The 27,294-nt window shown below is 43.9% G+C and overlaps 1 protein-coding gene across 3 annotated transcripts in view; it reads right to left on the bottom strand.

Moving 5' to 3' along the window:
• The window catches only part of MCPH1 (microcephalin 1), a 227,715-nt gene that overhangs the window by 129,997 nt on the left and 70,424 nt on the right, over positions 1-27,294 (bottom strand). For all 3 annotated transcript variants that reach the window (XM_052661246.1, XM_052661247.1, XM_052661248.1), the window contains 2 exons: positions 25,240-25,402; positions 964-1,041 (listed from right to left, as the gene is read on the bottom strand). In XM_052661246.1, the coding sequence (XP_052517206.1) occupies positions 964-1,041; positions 25,240-25,402 (241 nt within the window). The remainder of the gene's footprint in view (positions 1-963; positions 1,042-25,239; positions 25,403-27,294) is intronic.

Genomic DNA, 27,294 nt, shown 5'->3' with positions numbered 1-27,294 from the left:
TCCATGGAGGCAGATAAGGTGAGTTTCAAAGGTAAACATCGCTGTGGTTCTCAGTGTCACATATACTCTCTCATGGCAGAGAATGGGGGGAATGTGCATCTTTACTTCACACTTCAACACCTTACCTGGTATTTCAAACAACACATCTTGCTGAGAGGAATTTTTCCTCTTCTTAAGAAAACATTTATAAAGCCAAGACCAAATCAAAACAGCAATCTCAAAAATGGAAACAGAAACGACAACTAAATAAGCCCCAGGAAGGCAGAGTTCAATTTCTTACTATGTGACAGTCATATGGCATTCTCAAAGCTGAAAAACCTGGAGATGGGTCACAGATTACAGATCATCAGTTATCTTTCAGGCATAATCTTTTGAAAGAATAATCTGTTACAAACCAGTTAACATTTGAAAACAAAAGCCAACTTCTGCACAATCTGCCTTCCAAACAAACCTGAAATTACCTACTTATTAATCTTTAAAAACACAGGAACCTGGAACTTTCCCACTAAGAATCTGAAATACCAGAAAGTCAGTAAAGCTGAAGTTAAGTTTTAGAAAAACCACCAAAACAGAAAGACTACATCATAATGCTAGCACGCAGCAATTTTTATACCTATCAGTTCTATCTGTTAATAGTAACAGCATTATTACTTGAAGTAGTAAGCAAGACATAATAGCACTTTCTCAAGAATCTTGTCTTCTTTCATTTCTGTGTTTCTCGATCCTAAGGACTTTCATAATTAAATTTTGGGGGGTTATATTTCTCACGACTTTTTGAGGAATGGTCTCACATTTATTCTCACAAATAGACAAAATGTGTTAACTTCCGCAGATGCGCCATTTTAGTAATAAGCGTAATTGCTATTGATTTAATTTTAAAAACTTGAGTACGTATCCATGCCAACAATAATTTCCTGAAAATACCAAATTGCACTTATCATCATAAAATAATGTGTGACTTACAGGAGCTGCAGGGAAGTAGTTAGACAGTTCAAATGGTTCCTCGGAAATCCAGTGACCCATTTCCAAAGACCACAGTACCTGTAAGTGACAGAAGAAGCAGAGCACGTTTAATAAATCTGTCAGGCTTTTGGCGGACAATAACCTACCTTAAAGATACAGCAAAACGAAAACAAAACAAACAAAAAAACCCCAGCAGTAACTACACACTACATGGATCTGAAGCAAGCATCTTCAACACGGAAGGGCTATCAGAATCTTCAGGTTGTGTAAATGTTACAAATATTAATGAATGCTTGGTTAAGGAAAAACATCTCTGGATGGCTAGAAGCCTGGGTTATTATTATATCTTAGTGAGGCCAAATACTGATCACCACTCTACTTCTAAACATGTGAAACACTCCATCTTCCTAAATTCCAGTTTTTAGTTTAGACAGTTGTTAAGACCATCTTAAGCAAATAACACAGACTCTTCTTAATTAAAACACTCCATATATTTGGAGAAGATAGATCATAAACCTAATTTCAAAGAGCAAAACTTCTGGGGTGTAACTTTATTTCTATCATTTGCTAATATCTTTAGGAGTTTTCCATAACACATTGGGAAATCCTTCTCACCCTTCAGCAGAGTAAAATGTCTCATATCATAAACAAGCTTCATCATCATCATCAGAACATTTCAGAATAATCAAAACAATGCCTTTGTTTTCACTTCGACAACATTTGAGATTCTGCACTCATCTCTGTGACCAAACTCCCTGAATATCTGTGTGAATTGAACTACAACTAAAATAAACAAACTGAATCACGTAACTCACACTTATCTTTTAATCTGCAATTTCCTTCTTTCCTGCAGTCAGTGAATTCATTCTGTTTCTCCAGAGCTGTGATGTAAAAGTTTAAGGGTCCTTCGCGGACTTACTAGGAATGAAGTCTAAACCTTCCTTTTTGGTAGTTTCTAAACTTCGGAACCATCCGTGGAGTATCAGTCTGAAATATCTCCTTCTTAATATTAAACCTAGTACTTACCCAACATGGGACAGCATTTTGTTTCTGAGACAAAGTGAGTATGACAGTGGAATAAAGATAAGAATGGAATATAGGGTCTGAATGGCCATTCTCAGCACTGGCCCAGATCTTACTTTCAACAGATGTGTTTTCTTATTCAACAGCCATTTCTTTCTGCTCACGATCCATTCATCTGTGAACAACTTATTGACAGCCTACCAAGCTGGGTCCTGGAAATCCAAACCCAGACCTAGAAGGATTTACCCTCTTGCAGGAGGCATGAAGGGAAACTATAAAGGCTGGTTTCTCCAAAGCAGTGCTGGGCACACTTACAAGAGGAGGCAAACTAGCTCAGGCCGGGAGAGCCACGGCAGGGTCCACAGAGGGGCTGACCCTGAGTAAACGTTCACGAGGCAAAGGCAGAGATTGGGGAGAGAGGAGAAGGCATCTCAGCACGGGGAGAAGGCCACGTGTCGGGACGGCACTGAGGCAGGCGCTTTCTTCTGGCTGCAGTAGAGGGAGCTTTGGAAGAGGCGGTCAGAAAGTAGGGTTGGCGGCTCCACACGGCAGGGAAGCTTTGCTAGCACACCCTGTTTCCAGCCCCGTGTGCCAAGGACATCGGTGCAGGCACAATGGTTGGGCAGGAGAGTCAGAAGACACGTCACGAAAGATGCAACAAACAGCCTGCGGCGTGGGGCTCACACTGACACAATGAGAAAGGGGTGAAAAAATGGAGAAAATCTGCCTCCGTTAGAGACAAAGCGATGAGCTGGGTTCTCAGGGACCCTAATCTTCAAACAGATCTGTGTGTACCTGGGCATTCTGTCACTGAATTCTCTTTTTTCTTTCCCCCTGATTTTTACCACACAACTAACATTAAAAAAAAAAAAAGAATATCTTAATTCAATGAAAGAAAGTATTAGAAAATTTATAACTCTACACTGAAATCATGTTTGTACACAGTTCTTTATGGGTGGTTAAAATAACCCACTGCAGTAACACACTGTTTGCCTTACTTTTTATCAGTCAACGTATGTTATCGTTTTCAGAGACACATTAGCTCCCTACAAACTCGTATGATTAGGCCTGGAAATAAACTGTGGGAACTTTCAAGCTCAGGTTCATTCCCGACAGGAAGCATGTGGAGGAGGAGCACAGTGAGACACGCAGCCCTGCAACGAGAGAATCCAGGGACGCAGCCTTAAAAACGGCTTTGGAATGTGAGCTCAAACGCAATCCACATTAAACCGTCAACCGACTTAAACAACCTCTGGGAGAAAATTTACGTTCTCTGAATGTGTCCCTTTCTAAATATTTTGAAAATAAAACCATCAGGCATCTACAGTAGCATTTTGGTGAGTGAATTAATAAATTTAATTTATGTAGGCGTCCAAGGAATGAGGACTGTACAGATAGCAGAAAACATCGATTGTAATGAAATCATCAAATCAGACTGTACATTTTTTTTAGAGTGTAAATTTTTTGCTTTAGTGTTTTCATTAGCTAGATTTATCTTTACCTCAGTAGCGTATTCAAAAGCAGGAAAATCTACTCTGTAAGATGGCAGGTAAGGCTGCAAGTTTAGTTAAAAATAAAAGGTTAGGGACTTCCCTGGTTGTCCAGTGGCTACTTAGACTCCAAGCTCCCTGGGTTTGATCCTTGGTAAGGGAACTAGATCCCACATTTCACAACTAAGAGTTAGCATGCTGCAACTAAGGATTCTGCTTGCCGCAAGGAAAACTGAAGACCATATGTGCAGCAACTGAAGCCCAGAGCAAATAAATAAGTAAAAACAGTAAATAAGTAAACAAAAGTCAGTACTAAATAAACAAATAAAAGGTTAACTGGGTATATATTTCTCATAATAAACATGAAAGAATGAAAATAATCGAGAAGCTATCTAAAGCAAGAATGGGGCTGCATGAATACAGAGGACCAAATCCCATGAACACAGCCCTTAAAATGAGGGCTGAGTTATTTCAGCATCCACTGCAAATGAATACATTTCTAACATTTTAAAAATGATTACTCATAAAACTTGAACCCTGTTGATGAATTTAAATAGGACCCAACTTCTTGCTCTATTATTAGATTAATAGTTAACGATCAGAGAGCTTCCCATAATGTAGGACTGACTATGCAATTAATTCCATACCAGGCAAAACCCAAACAGTTTTCTCTCATTTTATATCTGCCTCATCATTTCAACAGGGTGAGGAGTGTAACTACAGTGAACCCGAGCCAGACAATGGCTCTGAGCTTAAATGCAGGTTAAAAAGAGCATCGGACACAAGGAAGAAAATGAAGCCTGCTACAATCAAACAGAGCAAACTGAGTATAGCTTATTTTCACCATCCCGTAAGCCTCAACAAAAATGATGGAACTAAGAGGAATGGGGAAAAAGGCAGATACAACATGATGATGCTTTCAAGTTGCGAAGCAGGTGGGTTAAGCGGTAACTGACCTGGAAGAGCAAAGAAAGCTCAAGCTTCAATGTCTAGAAAGGGAGTCAGCTTTAAATTCCTTCCACAGATTACCAGGAAGGCAGGGAAAGTGGTTACTACTAACCTGTGAAAATGCAGTGTAGAACAGAATGAGAAAGAGAAATCTCCTACGTCCTGCCCACCCTCTTCTGGAATAAGACTAAAATCAGACAGACTTTCTGGAAGCAGTGGTGAGAAGTAGGGACAACGTCTACAGCAGAGCCCTCACCCCAAGACACGAGCACAGAGCCATGATTTGTCAGGGAAACAAGTCAGCTCAGGGAAAAAAAGATACACAGATAATGACCCGTGGACTTCCCTCTGTCAAACACCTCCACCTTATCAGAAGATTTACACACTCAGGCAAACAGGATTTCAATCAGTCCTCATTATTAAACATGACTTTCTCCTCATTGGATAAGAGCCTCTAGTATGAAAACAGAGAACAAAACAAACCAAAGGGAATTCCTGGGATGACAGTGATGGGAAGCCCCAGGATACTAGCTGCTTGGGAGACCAAGGGAAAACCAGTCTCGAGGGGAGCAGAAGAACAAAGGGATTCAGGGGGTGGGAACCCCAAGAAAACCAGATGGGACTGCAGACAGTTACGGAGAAAAAGCTAAAATGCTTTTAGAAATTTTTGCAGTGAGTTAGTAGTAGGCACATAGGAAAAAAAAAAACTGAAGTAACGAAAATGACTGTCAATGACCAGCTTAATGACTGTCAGTGATTAGCTTAAGAAAAACAAAAATTACCAGAAACAAAATAGCATCATCGTATATAATATGACTCAGCTTAAACAGCATGCACATAGTCACCTGTGTGTACGCAGATGTGAATGAGTGCGTATTTACACGCATATATAGCATGGCAAACAAAAGCCAGACCACACTGGGTAGATGGGAGGGGATGTGTACGTCACAGTGAAAGCTATACGGTCATATTTTAATCTCCTATAGAGGACGGCTATAGATGCTGTCTATGAGAAAAAAAAGAAACAAAACAAAAACCCGGGAAAAGCATTTTATTTAGAAATATGCAAATAAAATATCAGAAAGATATTTTAGGAGAGAGTTTGGGCTGGGAAACAACATGTCAGGGAGTGCCATTTCTATTAGAGGCCTCATAAATTACACTTGATTCTGAAAACATTTTATTTGGGGGTAATTTCACCCTTATGAAAGAACTGCCAAAACAGTACAAAGAGTTCTTCGCCAGCCACCTAGATTCCTGTATAGTCCATGGGGTCGCAAAGAGTCGGACTCGACTGAGCTGCTTTCACTTCACTAGATGCCGCTAACGCGGAAGTCTCCAACTTAGCCCTTCTCTTAGAGAAGTGCGCTGCACCTAGAACCAGCTCGTCAATGTCTACAGAAACATCTTGGTGGGCTTGTATCTATTTCCTTTTATTTAGGTCTTTTAAAATTTTTTTCTTAAGTGTTTTGTAGTTTCCAGTATACAGATCCTGCAAATATTCTGTCAGATTTAGTTAAACATTTCAGCTTCTGGGGTTGCTAATATAAATGGCATTAAAAAAAAAAAAGGGATTCCAGGTGTTCATAGCTAGTAAACAGAAATACAACCAAACTTTGTATATTGACTTTGTAACCTGTAATCTTGCTTAACTCAACTTACTAGCTGTAGGAGTTTTTCAGTAGACATGTTCACATCGTCTATGTAAACAATCATGTCTTACGTAAATAGACAGTTCTATTTCTTTCTCAATCTATGTGCATACTTTTTCTTGCTGGTTAGGACTTCCAATACAATGCAGAGAGGAGCAGTGAAAGCATTAAAGTTGCCTGGACAATTTTGTGAGGCAGATTAATTTGGTTTATTATGATAGCATAAACCCAAATTGTTCTTGAATATAAATTAATGTGTCTATGGAAAGCACAAGATTTTTTTTTTTAAGTAAAAAAAATCACCTATTCTTATTTGGTACTGGTGCTGGCTAATTATCACAACTTTTATTAGGTTCTTCAACTCTCTATTCCCCATAAAATAGTTAGAACATTCTGAAGGATCAAAAGAACTAAATGCCACTTTCTGAATCAGAACCCATTAAACTAATTTTTTTTCTTCAACAGTCACTTTGTTATTTCATCACTAAGTCATGTCCCGATTCTTTGCAAACCATAGACTATATCCTGCCAGGCTCCTCTGTCCATGGGATTTCCCAGGCAAGAAAACTGGGGTGGGTTGTCATTTCCTTCTCCAGGGGATTTTCCTGATGTAGGGATTGAATTCGCATCTCCTGCATTGCCCCTTCATGGATCACTGCCTTGTTGTGATTAAAAGGGCTTGCATAACTCAGTGAAGCTATGAGCCAAGCTCTGCAGGGCCACCCGAGACAAATGGGTCATATGTCTCCATAGGGACACGTCTCCACCCGAGACAGTGGAGAGTTCTGATAAAATGCGATGCACTGGAAGAGGGACTGGCAAACCAACCCAGTACACTTGCCATGAGAGCCCCATGAGCTGTATAAATAGGCAAAAAGATATGACACCGAAAGATGAGTCCTCCAGTTCGGGAGGTGTCCAGTGTGCTACTGGGGAAGAGCAGAGAGCGACTACTCACAGCTCCAGAAACGATGAAGCGGCCGGGCCAAAGCAGAAATTACATTCAGCTGTGGATCTGTCTGGTGATCAAAGTAAAATCTGATCCTGGAATGTTAGGTCCATGAATCAAGGTAAACTGGACATGGTCAAACAGGAGATGGCAAGAGTAATATCAACATCTCAGGAATCAGTGAACTAAAAGGGATGGGAATGGTTGAATTTAATTCAGATGACCATTATATCTACTACTGTAGGCAAAAATCCCTTACAAGAAATGGAGTATCCCTCATAATCAACAAAAGTCCAAAATGCAGTACTTGGGTGCAACCTCAAAAATGACAGAATGACCTTGGTTCTTTTTCAAGGCAAAACATTAAACATCACAGTAATTCAAGTCTATGCCCCAACCACCAATGCCAAAGAAGCTGAAGTTGATCAGTTCTATGAAGACCTAGAAGACCTTCTAGAATTAACACCAAAAAAAGATGTCTTACTCATCACAGGAGATTGGAGTGCTGAAGTAGGAAGGCAAGAGATACCCACAGTAACAAGCAAGTTTTGCTTTGGAGTACAAAATGAAGCAGGGCAAAAGCTAACAGAACTGTGTCAAGAGAACACACTGGTCATAGCAAACACCCTTTGTCAACAACAGAGGGCTTCCCTGGTGGCTCAGAGGTTAAAGCGTCTGCCTGCAATGTGGGAGACTTGGGTTCGATCCCTGGGTTGGGAAGATCCCCTGGAGAAGGAAATGGCAACCCACTCCAGTATCCTTGCCTGGAGAATCCCATGGACGGAGGAGCTTGGTGGGCTATAGTCCACGAGTCGCAAAGAGTCAGACACGACTGAGCGACTTCACTTTCACTTTTCTTTTTTCAACAACACGAGAGACAACTTTACACGGGGACATCACCAGATGGTCAATACCAAAATCAGATTGATTACATTCTCTGTAGCCAAAGATGGAGAAGCTATATACAGTCAGCAAAAACACGACCTGGGGCTGATTGTGGCTCAGATCATCAGCTTCTCATAGCGAAATTCAGGCTTAAACTAAAGAAAGTGGGGAAAACCACTACATCAGGCAGGTATTACTTAAATAAAATCCCCTATGAATATATAGCAGAGGTGACCAATGGATTCAAGATATTTGGTCTAGTAAACACAGAGCCTGAAAAACTATGGACAGAGATTCATAATACTATACAGGAGGCAGCGAACAAAACCATCCCGAAGAAAAAGAAAAGCAAGAAGGCAAAGTGGCTGTCTGAGAAGGCTTTACAGAAAGCTGAAGAAAGAAGAGAAGCAAAAAGCAAGGGAGAAAGGGAAAGGTACACCCAGTTAAATGCAGAGTTCCACAGAATAGCAAGGAGAGATAAGGGCTTCTTCAATGGACAAGGGAAAAACTAGAGGAAAGAAGGAGAAAGACTTGAGATCACCTCAAGAAAATTAGAAACATTTCATCCAAAAACCGCACAATAAAGGGCAGAAATGGTAAAGATCTAACAAAACAGAAGAGATCAAGAAGAGACGGAAAGAATACCCAGAAGAACTGTACAAAAAAGATCATAAAGACCCAGATAACTGTGATGGTGTGGTCACTTACCCAGAGCCAGACATTCTGGAGTGTGAAGACAAGTGGGCCTTAGGAATAGGAAGCACAGCAGACAATAAAGCTAATGGAGGTGACGGAATTCCGGCAGAGTTATTTAAAATCCTAAAAGACAATGCTATCGAAGCGCTCCTCAGGAGGCGCAGTGGTAAGGAATACACCCACCAATGCAGAAGACAGGTTTGATTTCTAGGTCTGGAAGATCCCTTGGAGTAGGAAATGGCAACCCATTCCAGTATTCTTGCCTGCGAAATTCCACGGAGAGAGGAGCCTGGTGGTCCCTGGGACCGAAAAGAGTCAGACAGGACTGAGCACACGCATGTACATCCCAGTGCTGCACTCAGTATGTCAGCAAGTCTGTAAACCCAGCAGTGGCCAAGGACTGGAGGAGGTCGAGTCTCACCCTAACTCCCAAGAAGGGCAGTACTGAAGAACGTGCTAACCATCAGACAGTCACACGCATCTCTCACCTAGAAAGGTTATGCTCAAAATCCTGCACGCTAGGCTTCAGCACAAGTGAACTGAGAACTTAAAGATGTTCAAGCTGGGTTTAGAAAAGGCAGAGGAACCAGAGATCAAATTGCCAGCACTCGCTGAATCATAGAGAAAGCAAGAGAATTCCAGAAAAACATCTACCTCTGTTTCACTCATTATGCTGAAGTCTTTGATTCTGTGGATCATGACAAACTGTGGAAAACTCTTTAAGAGATGAGAATACCAGACCATCTGACCTGTCTCCTGAGAAACTTTTATGCGGGTAAGGAATTAGCAGTTAGAACCTTCTATGGAACAACTAACTGGTTTAGGACTGAGAAAGGAGTACAGCTAGGCTGTCTACTGCCACCTGTTTATTTAACTCACACACAGAGCACATCATGTGAAATGCCGGGCTGGATGAATAGCAAGCCAGAATCAGGACTGCTGAGAGAAATATCAACAACCTCAGACATGCGGATGATGTTACTCCAATGGTAGAAAGGGAGGAAGAACTCAAGAACCTCTTGATGCAGGTGAAAAGAGGAGAGTGAAAAAAAAGGCTCAAAACTCAGTATTAAAAAAAGGAAGATCATGGCATCCGGTCTCATCACTTCACGGCAAACAGATGGGGAAAGTGTGGGAGCAGCGACAGATCTCCTCTTCTTGGGCTCTAAAATCAACGCAGATGGTGACTGCAGCCATGAAGTTAGAAGGCGATTGCTTCTTGGCAGGAAAGCTATGGCAAACCCAGATAGTGTGTTAAAAACAAGACATCACTTTGCTGACAAAGGTCCGTAGAGTCAAGGCTAAGGTCTTTCTAGTAGTCAAGTATGGATGTGAGAACTGGACCATAAAGAAGGCACAGTACCGAAGAATTGATGCTCTCCAACTGTGGTGCTGGAGAAGTTTCTTCAAAGTTCCCTGGACAACAAGGAGATCAAACCAGTCAACCTTAAAGGAAATCAACTGTGAATGCTGATGGGAAGGCCTGACGCTGAAGCTCCAATACTTTGAGTGCCCGATGCGAACAGGTGACTCACTGGAAAAGACCCTGATGCTGGGAAAGACTGAAGGCAGAAGAAAAGGGCAGTAGAGGATGAGATGGTTGGATGGCATCACCAATTCAATGAACATGAACTTGGGCCAACTCTGGGAGATGGTGAGGGACAGGGAAGCCTGCTGTGATGTAGTCCATGAGGTCTCGAAGAGTTGGACATGATTTGGTGACTGAACAACAACTCCTGCGTTGGCAGGAGATTCTTTACCACTGAGACATCAGGGTAATATTCACTTTAATTTCTTAATAGTTTACTGTCTAAAAAATTTTCTTCAGTAGTCTTAAAAATTAATTCATTCAGAGTATTTAACAAGCGAAGACACTAAACAAGTTACCCTTAATTTTTTGCATTTCAAAAAAAAAAAGGGAAAACAATACTTATTTCCACGTATAAGAGATTTTAGAAGGTCGGTGAGAGAGAAGCAAATTATGAAAGGGATCTGTGGTGTTAATAACCACAACTACAAAGGAAGCTGATGTAACTTACTTGAGAGCATTACTAATTGGCTTGAAACCATTTATTAACATTCACAATGTCTTAGTGTAACTGTAATATTGTTTATTCCCAGTTTCTAAACAGCCAGGCTAATCAATCATTGTTTTTGGACTTGTCTCCAGACCATACCACCTACCATACACAACTGCTAAAATTCAACTGCATTTTGGGACTAAGAACATAGTGTGAACATAGCAGCCAAGGGAAAAAAACGGGGGTGTCTGCTCTATGGGAAAAGTCAACAATACTCTTTGAATACAAAGAACTTCATATTGTATAAAATGCCAATTAAGTAATTAAAATTCAAATCTGATGGTTTAGAAACTTGTGCCACAGATTTAATCCAAGGGAATCTACTTGATTTCAAACAGGTTGAAAGTATATGTATTTTCTCTAATTACTGAAAAGAAATAATTAAATTAAATAATTAAATAAAATTAAATTAAACTTTCTGCCCTTCCATCTCCAGTAGCCATGTACCGATGTGAGAGTTGCACCCTAAAGAGGGTTGAATGTGGAAGAATTGATGCTTTCAAACTGTGGTGCTGGAGAAGACTCTTGAGAGTCTCTTGGACTGCAAGGAGATCCAACCAGTCCCTCCTAAAGGAAATCAGCCCTGAATATTCATTGGAAGGACTGATGCTGAAGCTGAAGCTCCAACACTTTGGCCACCTGATGCCAAGAGCCGACTCATTGGAAAAGACCTTGATGCTGGGAGACACCGAAGGCAGAAGAAAGGGACAACAGAGGGTGAGATGGTTGGATGGCATCATCGATTCAATGGACATGAGTTTGAGCAAACTCTGGGAGATAGTGAAGGAGAGGGAAGACTGGCGTGCTGCGGTCCACGGGGTCACACAGAGTTGGACGTGACTGAGCAACTGGAAAACAACAACAATCCTTCCCCACATCAACTGGGGTTAAAAACACACACACAACCCTTTGTTGTAGGAGTCTGTGGAGACACAGAAACATATATTCAGCGTTTGCAAATGTGTTTCCTATCCAAGAGTAACAAAACTGGTCACTGCTAATTTTAAAAATTTTAAGCTAATAACAGAACTATAAAAATAAAATTATATTTTTCTCATCAGATCTCACAGATTCTTTGCCTCGGTTATAAGAGTAATTGATTTTCCTGAAACAATAAAACCTTAAGAGAATGTGCTACTAGGTCCGTTGCTTTAACTTTTTCTAGAAAGAATAATGATATTTATGCTTTTTTTCCACAAAGAGACAGTATCATGTACTGTTTAACACAGAACCCAGGCAAGTGGGTTAAACCAATGCCCATCTCTTTACAGGTTTGTGACAAGAGGCAAGTCAGTTAACCTTTTTATCATATGAAAATATTATATATTATTATAGATTACAAAAATATCCATGTAGTTAATGCAAGTGCTGTGGCAATAAAGTTGTTTCTAGATTAAGCTTCAGGATAAAAAAACTGCAGCTATCAACAGTGTAACTTCTAATAACCATATAATAGGATGCTTAAGTCCTGAACACTTTAGAGCCAGAAAACAGAGCAGGTCTGGTCTCCCAGAAAGACCAACTTGAACTGGCTAAGTTTCAAGGTAACGATGTTTGCTCCAAAGTAAGTATTTCCAACACATCTCAGAACACCAAGAAATGTTTTCTATAATGCCATCAAGTCACTTAAAAAAAAAACAAGCCTGTCCAGTAGTCTGCCTGGGTGAGGCAATTTTCCATGGGATTTGAAACTTGAGGTGAAATTCACAGAATACACAAGTAACCATTTTAGAGTGTTCCGCCCGGTGGCATTTAGTTTACTGTTGAGCAATCACCACCTCTGTCTAGTTTTGAAACTTCTGGGTCAGGCCAGGAATACACCCCGTACCCATTAAGCGGTTACTCCTCATCCGCTTCTCTCTTCCAGCCTGGTTAACTGTTATTCAGCCTTCTGTCCAAGGACCTTCCCCTTTCAGGTCCATCATATGAAAGGAATCTTACAATATGTGACCTTCTGGCTTCTTTCATTTGGCTTCAAGGTTTCAAGATTTGAAGGGAGACTAGCAACAGGTGTCAAAAAAACAAGCTTGTTTAATAACAGTAAATCAGTACTGAGTGTTCTCTGGACACGTCCTGCCTTACTCGTCACACAGCTGGAGAATGGCAATGCTGGGAACAAAATTCACTCTTACCCATTAATCTTTTGAAAACACAAAGAGATGGTGTGCAGTCACAGAATGAATATATCAAAGTTTAAGGAAGCAAAAAATCAAAATATCCTCTAGGTTACCTCTGGACTTAGATGTCAGAAAGTCCAAGGCCTATGGATGGAGGAAAAGCTGAATTCAAATCTCAAATTCACCATTTGCAAGCACTGTGACTGTGAGCAATCTATTAGAACTGCTCAAGTTTCAGTTTCCACTTTGAAACACTGAGGCTATCAATAGTATAACTTTTAATAACCACGATGGGAAAGACTGAAGGTGGGAGGAGAAGGGGATGACAGAGGGTGAGATGGCTGGATGGGATCACCAACTCAATGGACATGAGTCTGAGCAGACTCCAGGAGATGGTGAAGGACTGGGAAGCCTGGCGTGCTGCAGTCCATGGGGTCACAAAGAGTCGGACACGACTTTGAACCACAACACTGACAAGCTGAGCGTACGTCAGTCTCCCAGCAAGGCAGCCCCACACTCTTTACTTTTCTATGTGACTAACATCATACCCATTCTCAGACATGCTCACTGGGCACCAGCTCTTCCCTATGTGGTCCTGAGACCAGCAGCCAAAACATCACCTGGGGGCAAATGAAGAACCCAAGACCCAGACCCCCAGAATCTGCATTTTAATAAGATCCTCAAGTGATTCACAGGTTTTTAAGGTTTGAAAAGCACTGCTTCAGCTGTCTCAAAAAAGGGGATGGGGGCATGGCAGGAAACCAAAAACTTAATACAACCTATTTAACCAAAACAAAAAAAAAGCAATAAAGTGCTAAAAATAAGTAGCTAAGAATTCTTCTCCCTTTTGTAAGAGATATTAACTTGACAGAGACGAAATATCAGATGGGAAGAGGAAAAAAGAAGCTACATGTTGATATGTACTTGAATGTTCTTACAAAAATGTCTGGCTGTAATCACATGCAGGCACTGAAGTTAGATTTATTCTGCTTATATTTTACCCAATCTTTTCCAGGCTGCGAAAATGAAGATGGGTTATTCTTGGATTTCAGAGCTTAACTGCTCACAATGAGCCACTTTTTACATATTGCTCAGTAGAGAGCATGGTGACCCGGAATTTCACCAGGGTACTTAAATGTGAAGTCCAAACATCTTTATAAATAACACAAGCTCTACTTTTCTTATCAAAATGAAAACAAAGAAATAAATATAACACATTCCAATGTAACTAAAATAAATAGCAGAAACATCACTGTATGAAAACAAAGTGGAAATTATTATTACCAGCACTGACAATAAACCAAATATTATGGCTACTAAGAGCAATCACTGTTTTTTGTTCTTTCCGTGAATTTGAGTTATAAGATGGTTTTCCTGAAATGAGCATTAGGTCATCTTATTTTCATGAATGTTAACAAGAAACACACGAACTACATGGGCTCTTGTGTAATTTATAATGATGTACAATCTTTAAAATGACATTTTTAGCTCAGAGGCTAGAAGAAATTCCAAGCCGTTTGAAGAAATGACAGTATGTTTAGTCACCCATCTGCTCACTCATCCATTCTGCTAGGAAGTGCTGCGCCTCACGCCCCAGCCCAAGTCTTGGGCCACGTAAGACACGACAGGCACAGCCTCTGTCCTGAAGAGCTTGTGACCACTAAGCAACCGGTGTCTGCCACACAGGCGCTGCAGTCACACCCGAAACAGCCCTGGTCTGGTCCTAGACCCTTGTGCCAAGGAGGGTATGGCCAAAACTCTCTCATGAGTTTTACTACCAAAAATACTGCTCACAGTTTAACAATGAAATGTTTTACTTCAAGAAGGCATCCACGGATTGAAGGCAAAAGGAGAGGAGGGCGGCAGAGGAAGAGACGGTTGGATGGCATCACCGACTCAATGGACATGAACTTGGGTGAACTCTGGGAGAAAGTGAGGGACAGGGAGGCCTGGCACGCTGCAGTCCATGGGGTTGCAAAAAGCCAGACACAACTTAGTGACTGAACAACAACAAAAGGAAAAAAGTCCTGCACAGAAATTAACACTTATGTATTAGTCTCTCTTGTTGTTATCACCCAGTGAGACCAAATGAGCAACACATGGCTGCTCCCTGGAAGAAACACTATGACAAACCTAGACGGCATGTTAAAAGCAGAGTCATCCCTCTGCCAGCAAAGGTCCCTATAATCAAAGCTGTAGTTTTTCCAGTAGTCATGTACGGATGTGAGAGCTGGACCATAAAGAAGGCTGAGCACCAAAGAATTGGTGCTTTTGAACTGGAAAAGACCCTGATGCTGGGAAGGACTGAGGGCAGGAGGAGGAGGAGGAGGCAACAGAGGATGAGATGGTTGGATGGCATCACTGACTCAATGGATATGAGTCTGAGCAAACTCTGGGAGATGGTGATGGACAGAGAAGCCTGGTGTGCTGCAGTCCAGGGGGTCGCAAAGAGTTGGACACGACTGAGCAACTGAACAACAATGAAACGAAGATAAACTATCTATAGGAAATAAAGCCGGTGGAGATGCGCTTCTCTAGCCACTGAAGGCCCTCTCCCAGGCTGTGTGATACGGCACGTAGCAGGCAGCCCGTGAGGAAGGCAGGAAGGACCTTGTGAAGGACAGAAGCATCTCCTCCTGCCCCACTTCACAAGAGCCCATGACTGCGTTTGTGTGTCTCAGGTCTGTGAACTCTCTGAGAACGACCAGTGCTTGATAGATTATCAGGTTATGCAAACTTTAATATTCAAGCACAGCATTATCTGTTCTTGCAAAAGAATACAGATCAATTCAAAAGAACTAAGATGTAGATCTATCACGCCATCTAAGGCAAGCTGCTAGTTCAGCTGCAAAATCACTTTTATGTATGTCTTATTATCTGGTAAAGAAGAGCTGAGAAGGTTTTCTGTAGGGAACCTTCCAGGGCAATGAATTTTAGGAGAAACTCATTGTGTGGATCACACATAGTAAGCATCAGGTAGCAAAATGTTGTCAATGTTGTTTTGAAAGACATTACAATGGTTTTTAAAACTCCAGCACTTCTCCCATCAGCTCTCTTCAAAATGCCACTATTCCCACTGAAGCCCAGTTCACAGAAGGGACTCATGCAGAGATGGAGAGAGGTTAAGTCTGATGCTCTGCCTGGTTCTACGTCCGAGAGATGGTGAGGGACATGGAAGCCCGGCGTGCTGCAGTCCACAGCGTCTCAAAGAGTCCAGCACAGTGACTGAACAGTAAGGATGCTCTGTGGCAATCTATGGCGACTCCGGTTAGAGCTCAGAAACCTTACAGAATGGCAGTTCACAGAGTTCCCAAGGTCACTGACAGCCATTGTGACGATGCAGGGCTGAATCTCACTTTCGAAAAGTCCCAGAGAATGAAATCACGGCTGCATTTTCTGGTGAAAACCTGAAGGTGAAACTTTCGTGCTGTTGCTGAAGGAGAGCACTGCTTCCTTGGGACGCCAGAGACACAGAGAAGTCTAGGGATTCAGCGGAAAGTTGCAAAGGTTAAATAACGAAGATGTAACTTCAGGTGTAACTGAAGCTTTTTCTGAAACTGAGCTTTGAATTTGTGATTCAGTTCCACGGAGACTAAGTGGAGATCCTAGAATTCTCAAGCATAAAGTGAGGAAGAGATAATGTGAGGTTCGGGAAAGTTAAGAACTGGCACTTCTGCTTGGCTGCCCCAAGTTAAGCAAAATAAAATAGAAACAACGAGAGCCCTGAAGGCCGTGTTTTGAAACGGATGGGCACTAAACAGGATGGGGTCTCGGGGTCTCTCGCATGTAGCCTTATGCATTTACCCTGCTTGCCGAACACAGAGACCTCTGCTTTAACATACAGAACCTTAATCTGGTATCTCTCTCCCTCCTTAATACTCTGGCCACCAGATATGAAGAACTGACTCATTGCAAAAGATCCTGATGCTGATAAAGACTGAAGGCAGGAGGAGAAAGGGGGCAACAGAGGATGAGATGGTTGAATGGCATCACTGAATCAATGGACGTGAGTTTGAGGAAAACTTGGGAGTTGGTGAAGGACAGGGAAGCCTGGTGTGCTGCAGTCCATGGGGTCGCAGAGGTGGACACAGCTTAGCGACTGAACAACAACAAGCCGACAGGTCCCCTTTCACATCTGTCTGCAAGTGGTGAGGCTGCGGGCAAGCCCGCTCCTCCAGGGTGGGATGGGCACACCTGGTGGGCTGAGAGGATGGTGGATGGGGTGCCGGAGTCCTGCAGGCCGCCACTTTCTGGGGCCCCAGAGGAGGGGTTGGGCACTCTACAGGAACCACAAGGGAAAGGAGCAGGGAGGCAGGCTCTGTGTCAGTCCTCAAACAGAATCCATTATTTTAACATGAAAAAGTGTCAGAGTAGGTGTGCTCTGAGATGACTGCTTCTACCCAGTGCCTTACGGTAGTATCTTTATCAAGCCTATTTCAAAGAGTCAATCCTGATATCCAAGTCAGAAGGGCTACTTTTCCTAGTGTCTCCACCACTAAACACAACAATGTTTATCATCTCACGGGGTCCAGGAGACAGAGGATGTGAAAATGCTTTTTAAAATGTAAGTACTTCATCAAAATATAATCTCTGGCACAGTCAAAATGACTTTGGAATCAAAGCAAGTAAGATCTGAAGACCCGAGGTGGAACTCTCACATCATCAGTGCCTTGCAGCCAATAAATGTTTGCGAGAGAATGCAGGAAAACAGCTCGGGAACCCATAAATGTTAGCTAGAGAATGCAGGAAAACAGCTCGGGAACCCTGGCCACAGGCACACTGCATAAGTGCATTCTGTCTAAAAATGATTCAGGGTTAGTCCACTCACTTCAGGTTTATAAAGAAAAGAGAGAAGACAGTTTCAGGATGTATTCCTCCTGAGCAGTCTCAGGAGGACAGGGATGTACCAGGGAAAAGGCCGGATTCCAGTCTGGTTTCAGCACTGGCTGTGAGCTCAGAAGGGTGACTAAGCACTCTTCCGAGCGACACACAGGCACGGGCTGCAGGGACTACAGGGATTACAGCCCATTTCATTCTACCTCAGACAGTTGACCCTGCGCTCACCCTAATAACGTACATCTCTCAGATGCATCGCCTACTGAGGTCAGTGTGGAAAAGTCCAAACGGAATCACCGTATTTCAAGACAACTGACCCGCCAGGACATCACGTTTTGATTTATGACATCCTGGACTGTGAAGCGCTTCTCTTCTTTTCTGTTACAAGTTACGCTGCCTTGAAATTTGGCTGCAAGACTGATTAAGCTTCTAAGCCCTGAATTTGCATTTATAAGAGACTTAGCTTTAAGTGTCCCCATCAAAGCCTAACTCAAAAGCAGTCAGAATCAACATTTCTAACCTGAACACAGAGGCTGAGTCACTCCTGTGTGTGTCTGAAAGGGGGACAGAGCGGCGTGTACTGGAAGCAGAGGGAGAAGATGTCGCAGGGGCCCCTCTCCTGGGACAGAGGGCATGCAGGTGGGGCGGAATTCAGGTAATGCCAGGAAGAGTGAGGCAGACGCTAAGTAAGTGAAAGACGCTTCTTCTAGAGAATTCAAGGAGCCCCACACTTGAACAAAATATAACAAACTAGTCTAAAGGGACACTCTGGTAAAACCAATTTCTCTCTTTTTCTTTTGTGTTACTTGCTGTCCCTCTTGAACAGGACACAGGCCTACATTTCTATGTTTCTGACAGACAGCTCGATCATGAAGCAGGAGAAAAGTTACTTGCTTTGCTGAAAACAGCAGAGTGAACAGTGGAAGTAGGAGCTGCTGGAAACAAGCTGCAGATGCCAACATGGTTTTCTCAAACACACACAAAAAAGATTAAGTAAAAATCCAAACTGAATTGTGTTATAAAATCACCATAATTTTTTGGATATGATAAACCGGGCCACATACAACCATCTAATTTTAAAGAGCTGTTAGAATTCTCCTTTACAAAAAATTTCCAGAGAATACCACACAAACCCTGAAATAAAAACATTCCCAGTGATGTTTTTCTTGGAGGCGAGTTGATAGCGCTCGCCAAAAGGAATATTTTAAGAATCCCCCAAATTGCATTGGGGACAAGCAGAAAGGAGGCAGACCACAGGGAGAGAGTCGTTCCTTTTACACAAAGATATGAGATCCTTCAGGAAGTGTGTGGATTCTTCTAGCACTGACCCGAACAGAAGCCGTCACCTTCGAAGCTCCTGTCCAGAGTCACGAACAAGTCGCTGACCGTTGTGCTGTGTGTTAAGCTTTAGAAACTACCCTGTGTGGCTCTGTAAACAGCAGGCGCAACTTCTGTCTCTCAGAACAGCTTATCACGTTTGTTTGCTTGAATTATTTTAGAAAATCAAAGGAGGCCATTCAAGAATCAGGGAGCATGTCTGTCTTATGATGGAGTTGGACAGGGAAAGGGGTTCAGTTCGTGTCTATGGTGTTTTCCAAGGCCTTCATCTATAAGCATCAGTGAACACGTCACAACCTGCCCCCCCCCCCCCGCCCCCCACCACTAGAGGAAGCCTCTGAGTCATCACAATTACATGACCAGGCATTTTTCTTTAAGCCGCAGCGTATCCTGTGCTTTTCGGTTTCCCAGGGGTTGGTGTTTTCCACGAATTGGGAGGGTTTGCACATCGCTGGGAAGCTGTTTGCATAGACACGAATTCCAAAACTATCTTTGGAACCTGAGAGCAACTGCTTGGAGAAATAGTACTCTGAAGGTTCTGGAGAAGATCAGCACCACAGTGCCTCCGGGGAAGTGGGCTCTCAAGCACGCTGAAATCCTCCGGTCGGCCTCTGGATCAGCAAAGACATAAGGATGGATGCAGATGCTCCCCCGCGATGCCCACCCAGACCGCCCCCACCTCCAGCCTCCCTCACTTAGTCCTCGACCAAGTGCTCACTGGCCCAGAGCAAGCGCCTTTGGTCAACTTTAGGGCTGATGTACTCTTTCCCGGAGGAGGCGGTGGCCCCCCACTCCAGCACTCCTGCCTGGAGAATCCCATGGACGGAGGAGCCTGGTGGGCTGCAGCCCACGGGGTCGCTAAGAGTCGACCCACAGAGCGACTTCACTCTCACTTTTCACCTGCATGCACTGGAGAAGGAAATGGCAACCCACTCCAGCGTTCTTGCCTGGAGAATCCCAGGGACGGGGGAGTCTGGTGGGCTGCCGTCTCTGGGGTCGCACAGAGTTGGACACGACTGAAGCGACTCAGCAGTACTCTTTCCCTATACAAGGCTATGGGGACAGGATACAGCAGTTGATTTTTACAGTTCTTGCAGGAGGTTACTAAGTTATTTCTGTTGTAAGGCTAACGTGTTAAATCCCTACTTTTGGTCAGGTGCCTCAAGGAGCACCACACATCTGTAACTCTTAGCTTTCACGCGATCCTATGAAGGACATCCTGTCACTGGGTGTGTCTTACAGAGGAGGAGTCGCAGCTCAGGGAGATAGGATGTCTTCCCTAAGGCTGCCCAGCCGGAAGGGTTCCCGGCACCCGGGCGGCTCAGCACCCTCCGTCTCATTTTCCTTGCTGTTGTTCATCACTAAGTCATGTCCGACTCTTTGTGACCACATGGACGGCAGCATACCAGACTTACCTGTCTTTCACTATCTCCTGGAGCTTGCTCAAACTAATGTCTGTTGAGTCAATGATGCCTCAGATTTTGTCTGCTGATGCCCCCTTCTCCTCCTGCCCTCAATCTTTCCCAGCATCAGGGTCTTTTCCAATGAGTCAACTCTTCGCATGAAGTGGCCAAAGTATTGGAGCTTCAGCTTCAACATCAGTCCTACCAATGAACACCCAGGATCTCCTTTAGCATAGACTGGTTGGATCTCCTTGCAGTCCAAGGGACTCTCAAGAGTCTTCTTGAACACCACAGTCCAAAAGGATAATTCTTCGGTGCTCAGCCTTATTTAGGGTTCAACTCTCACATCTGTACATGGAAAACCACAGCTTTAACTAGACAGATCTTTGTCAGCAAAATGATGTCTGTTTTTTAATATGCGGCCTAGGTTTGTCATAGCTTTTCTTCCAAGGAGCAAGCGTCTTTTAATTTCATGGCTGCAATCACCATCCTCAGTGATTTTGGAGCCTAAGAAAATAAAAGTCTGTCTCTGTTTCCATTGTTTCCCCATCTCTTTGCCACGAAGCGATGGGACTGGATGCCATCTTAGTTTTTTGAATGTTGAGATTCAAGCCTCCTTTTTCACTCTCCTCTTTCACTTTCATCAAGAGGCTGTTTAGTTCTTCTTCTCCTTCTGCCATAAGGGTGGTGTCATCTGCATATCTGAGGTTGTTGATATTTCTCCTGGCAATCATGACGGCAGCTTGTGGTTCGTCCAGGCTGGCAATTCACATGATGTACCATTTTCTCTGGGGATGATTAAACTCCCCAATCAGGGGGCAGCAGGGTAGCTCACCATTTCGCTGTCCTGAACTTATTATTCTTTAGGGGAAACTGATGGGAACCTCCACACAGAGCAAGCACATTTGGATTTACATGTGCATACAGACGTACAATGAAACTGCATTTTCAGTGCAGTCCTTTTCACTCCATCCTCTCCCTCTGAACAGCTACCTGTGTATTCCAGTCTTCTTAGTAGAAGGCATTGGATATATGAGATATTAGACAAGTGAAATATATAAACCTGTCAGAAGTCCTATCTTCCAGAAGAACCAGTGGCTTAATTAGTGGCTTAAAAAGGGCAAAATTCCATTAAATTTTGAAGAAACTGCTTTACCACTGTTTGAAATCATTATGGTGTGCTGTGATTTGTCACTTAGTTGTGTCCAACTCTTTGTGACCCGATGGACTGTAGCCTGCCAGGCTCCCCGTCCATGGGATTCTCCAGGCAAGAACACTGGAGTGGGTTGCTATACTCTCCTCCAGAGGTTCTTCCCAACCCAGGGATTGAACCCAGGCCTCCCACATTGCAAGCAGATTCTTTCCCATCTGAGCCACCAGGGAAGCCCTGAAATCATTATACTGGCAGGTAAAATGTGCTACTTAAAATGTTAACCGAATGCTGTCCTGCACTGTCTTGCTAGTGTTAAAACCCTGACTGAGGCAGGCTCCGGGCTTTGGCACTAATACAGCCCCGCCCCAGTCTTGCCTTTGCTCAAGTCTTGGGGGTCCACAGCCAACCCTCCCCTGTGGCTCAGCCTCGCTCTGGGCCAGCACCGTGGGCGAGCTCCGCGTCAGGAAGAACATGCAGAGTTTGGGGATGGCTGGAGGCCCAGGGTGACCTACTCTAGTCTTTCTGTGAGTAACTCCTCTTTAGTTTTTTCTCAGTGAGCTCTATTTTTGACCAGTCTGTCTCCTTGCTTACAATGACCAAACCCCGTTCTGAAGATTAAAAGTCCCACATGAAGGTGTAGACAGCATCCCTTCCGGAAGGGCGGGAGGGAGACCTCTGAGGGCGAACCTGGCCCAGGCACCCTCCCCCTGGAGCTGCTGAAGCCTTGGGAGCCTCAACGTGCAGATGCACCGCACCAGGCTCTGCATCTCACATGGCCTTCCTCCTTCTGGGTCTTTCTAAGCATACAGAATTCAGATCAATTAAGTGTCATCAGCCAGGGATACAGCAGTGTTACGCGGCCCTGATGGAAATAACGCATCGGCATTATCGTGAGAGCAGGCAGAAGAAGGGCCCTGCAGCTATCCTTGGAGGAGTCCCAGGGGTCTGCGACCTGCCGTGGAGACAGGAGCTTTACAGGTGCAGTGACACTAACGACCTCAGGATGGGAGGTGCTCCGGTTTATGCGGGGGGCTCTGCGAGACCACGAGGGTCCCAATAAACGAATGATGGAGGCAGGAAGTCAGAGACGTGACCAGTGAAGCAGAGGCTGGTGACATCACGGCTGGAAGGGGCTGCGAGCCACGGGCCGTGGGCGGCCCGCAGAAGCTGAAGGGGGCAGGAAGCAGGAGCTCTCCCGGAGCCTCCGGCAGGGACAGAGCCCCACAGCACCTGGCCGTGAGTCCGGGAAGCCTATGCAGACTGCTGACCTCAGAGGCTGTGAGAATTCAGGTCGGGGGGGGGGGGGGGGGGGGGGGGGGCGGGAGGCGGTTAGCCTCTAAATTTGTAGTAATTTAACATGGCCAAGGGCCACTAACACAGTACCATGGACCCTGCGGGCATGTGCCTCCAGTTCTGTGCTTTGCTTTCTAAACTGTCCCAGCTGGGCTGTCCCGTTTTCCACATACACATCTGAAAGTCAGCCTGTGTGTCGTCAGTGAAGCCTGTGAGTGTGAGGAGGAACACATTAAATCTGCAAAGCACTTTAGGGGAGAGGGTCTTTGAACCGTACTGAGTCTTCCGGTCCTTGTGCACGATCTGTCTCTGCCGGCTCCAACCCTCCAGGCCACAGAGTCTGCACACCCTTTTCTGTTGGATTTAAACTTAAGTATGTCAATGTTGGGGCTTCCCCCGTGGCTCAGAGGTAAAGAATCTTCCTGTCAATGCAAGAGACCTCGGTTCGATCCCAGGGTTGGAAAGATGCCCTGGAGGAGAAAATGACAACCTATTCCAGCATCTTCGCCTGGAGAATCCCATGGACAGAGGAGCCTGGCCACAGTCCAGGGAGTCACAAAGAATCAGGCACAAGTGAGCAACTAAACACCACCACCATCTTAGTGTTGACCTTGTACGACTGAATCCTTGTTTGCCAACAATTTGCTGACCTCACTTATTAATCCTGAGAGCTTTCTGGTGGATTTGTTGCAATTGTCCACACAGACTCTCATGTGGTCTGAGAACAGAGGTAGCTCCCTCTCTTCCCCGCTATAACCTAAATGTCTTTTATTTCCTTTTCTTGGCTTATTACTGCACTTACACTTAGTCCGCTCACTATGTCACCGTGGGCAAGGCTCCTCCCTCGGGCAGGAAGGCCCAGGCAGGCAGTCCCGCCTGAACACAGGAAGTTTATCAGATAACATGTTTCACTTCCCACCTTGCTCACGGATAGCAGTTAATCCCACAGAGAGAGGCTAATTTCACACAGTGGCCTGATGTTGAGTGCACACCTGGCTGTTTCTACGTATGATTAGTGGTGGAACCCTGGCAGGACTTGGGGCAGAAACGGGGGCACCCAGGCAGGGCTTCCCGCGCCCGGTAGCAGGGAGGGCGAGCCCTCATGCCCGTGCCCTCCACTGGCTCTGCGTTCCAGGAGGACAAGCTGGTACAGAACAGAGCACAGCTGCCTGGCCTCATAAAAGATAATGTCTTCCTCTGAGACATGAGGGAAGGAAGAGGTGACTGATAAACAGAGACACTGTGAATTGGAGAGAAAGCAAACAGGATATTCATTCACAGAGGCTGGAGCTATTAATGACATTGCATACAAAGAAATGTGGACCAGTGCTCTGTATATAATTAAGTAAGGTAATTCCTAATTGTTGCCTAGACAAACAGGACTTTGTGGGGGGAATTCCAGCCTTTTCCACTTCATGACTCCAACCACTAATATCTTAACCCTCACACACCAGAGAGAGATGCAGGTTAAATCATAACAAGGGAAAAAGACCACAGCTGAACTTGCAAATATATCTGCTGTTTATTTGCATATTATAATTCTATTGGCTTAAACTAACAGAGCATTCCCAGGTGGCTCAGTGGCAAAGAATCTGCCTGCAATGTAGGAGATGCAGATTTGATTCTTGGGTTGGGAAGATCTCCTGGAGAAGGAAACAGCAACCCACTCTGGTATTCTTGCCTGGGAAGTTCCATGGACAGAGGAGCCTAACGGGCTACAGTCCACAAGGTCACAAAAGAACTGGCATGACTTAGTGACTGAACAACAGCAGTAGCGGGAGGAGAAGGGAGGCTGGGTACTTAGCAGATGTAAAATAGTGACGCAAGTAACCAACGATGCTACCCTCATCAGACAGTAATGCTTTGGAGTGACCACGGGTTGTGGGTCAAAGTAAAAATAGAAAGAGTAAGAAACAATTTCAATTTCAATAATAATGGGGGAAAAAATGACTTAAAAAACCCCCTCAAACTCTGCATTTAATACACAGAAATAAGGGCAAGTAATGTTAAAGATAGACATGCATAGATAATAACATATCCAAACGGGATTAAACGAACATGTCTCTCAGTAAGTAGACCCATCTGTGAAAACAATCACGGAATTCCTTTGGCTTTTTAAACCGTTGCTAACATAGGTCACATTAATTCTCGATCAAGCACAGAAGAAAGAGCATTTGACTGTGAGAACATGCACTGGGCGTTCTCATTCCAAGTCTGCTCTAATCTTACATCTTCTCGTGGCCGTGAGCTCTTTACCTGGAAACCTACCTGCTCATCCTCCTGGGGACCATCAGGGCTGGAGGCGAGGACCATCAGGGGAGAGAGGGCGGGACTAACACGGGCCTGCCGGCCACTCAGCCTGGGGCGAGCACCTGGGACGCGCATGCGTACTGTGCGGACGCGGAGGCTTACCCACTCGAAGGACAGGATCCAGCAGCCGCGCGCTATGCCCAGCAGCACGCTGAGGGTGCGGCGCGGCTTCCCAGCCAGCACGTGCGTGGTGCTACCACACACCTCCCGCGCCAGTGAGAAGCCCTTCAGTTTGTTCACGACCTGGATCACCACGCCGTACTTTCTGTGAAGCGGGGAGAAAAATCAACACACGGTTGGATGTGTTTCCTATGCATACACATCAAGGGGATTACAAAGAACTAAAATGTAAAAAAACTAGGAAAAAATGTACACTGATTTCTTCTGTGGTGCTCGTTTCCCTGCAATTCATAACTTGAAATCTAGGGGAAATAAATTTCAGATCTCAACTCCAACTGTCTGTTCTAGTGGCTAAGAAATAGCGGCTCCAAAGCTAAAAGCGGTTTCCCCAGGTGCCCGGCGGGGCCGGCCAGCCCCCTGCACCAGGCCTCCTCGACACCCAGACCCGGTAGTGTGTACTTTTGAGTCCTGTCGGACTTAGTTTTTGCACTGTCAGAACCAAGATCCTCACTTCTTTTATTTTAAAAATGAAACATTTATCAAGAGTCAAACATATAATTTTATATGTCTTGTTTATTAAAACTTCGGATTAAACTTCAGGGCAAATTTCACAAAGCTCATCACTGTTTATCTTCTGATTTGTCATTCCATTAATGCCTTAAGTACCCTTTTTTCTCTTTAAATATTTCTCTTCCCTAACTTTCTTCCCAAATCACTCTTCATATTCCCTTTCTTCCTTTTACGATCACCTTTCTATCATGCCTTTAACTTTGACATGTTGCTTTTCCCCCTCTCTGCCAGCAGCTTTGGGAAATCCCTGCCAAAACATGAACACCACATAGGCTTTCTGAGCCACGCTGTGACGTGCACAGTGAGTTAAGAAACTTTTCATCTCCAAAAATTACATTCCAAAAGGAAAGAGGCAGTTTTGTCCATGATTACGCACATTGTCTCCAACTATCTCCTGCTTATATTATGGCATTTCTCAGTTACGATGATCTGGGCTTTGCCGATCACAAGACCTATTTCTTCACTTGTGAAATACAAGGCCTGACCTCTACCCTGGTGAGAATTTTCCAGGGATCCCCAGGGTGTAGCAGATAGATGAGTCAGGACCGGACACATCACTTTAACCAGAGGATATATGCTTACTGGAGTTGCAGAAAATATTTAAATCGGGGGAGGGGTACAAAATGCAAATAAAACAATAGCAAAAAGAAGTGAAAACCTCTAAGCCAGATGCTCTCTAGAAACCTGTTCCTCCATATCTATGATTTTGTCATTCCAAGTCTTGGGAGCTTCTACCTCTTCGCTGGATGTGCTAATCAATAACAAAGATCCTTGCAAAACACGGCTAATCAATATGACCTTAGAACATCTAAGTCTTGTTCTTACCTTCTGACAAGTATTTGTGGGGCAGGAATGAATCAAAAAGAGATTCAAAATGGCCTAAATGAAGAGTTTGACTTTCAAACCTTCGATTGAGAAAATAGTTAGCTATCAGTGTTTTTCTGTTTTTCAAATTTGGGGCAAAAATATAGACTTTTAAAAATGTTAGACCAATATTCAATTATTCGTTTCTGTATTAAACTATTTAGGATGACCGATGTATTTCACAAGACGTAAAAAGAACTTGTGAGCGTGCTTCTTTTTCACTAGATAACATGTGGGTTTTGAAGGACCAGTCCTTTTCACTTCATGCCACAGGTGGGACGGGATCCCGCTACCCAGAGTCTTGGAAGCATGCACTTTCTGCAGCCTGTTTTTCACTGAGATTTCCCAGTGTTTTGATGGATATCTTAAAGCCCTAAAATTTCTGCTATTAAAAAAAATTTTTTTTTCCTCTTTAAATAAAAATTCAAAAATCTGTTGCAAAGAATAAGGCATGGTATTTTTTTTGGATGTGCAACATTGTGCTAATGTTTAAGGGAGATGATAAGAGTGCGCTAGGGAGCTGTGAATGCTTCCAGCAGATGTGCAGACAGCTGCTTTACCACAGTGGTAGAAAGCGTCCCACTAAAGCATTTCTTTAAGATC

This window comes from Budorcas taxicolor, chromosome 24, assembly GCF_023091745.1.
Source record: "Budorcas taxicolor isolate Tak-1 chromosome 24, Takin1.1, whole genome shotgun sequence".
Classification (NCBI taxonomy): Eukaryota; Metazoa; Chordata; class Mammalia; order Artiodactyla; family Bovidae; genus Budorcas; species Budorcas taxicolor.
The sequence above is the reverse complement of the archived record's forward strand: the minus strand, read 5'-3'. Positions and strand labels throughout refer to the sequence as shown.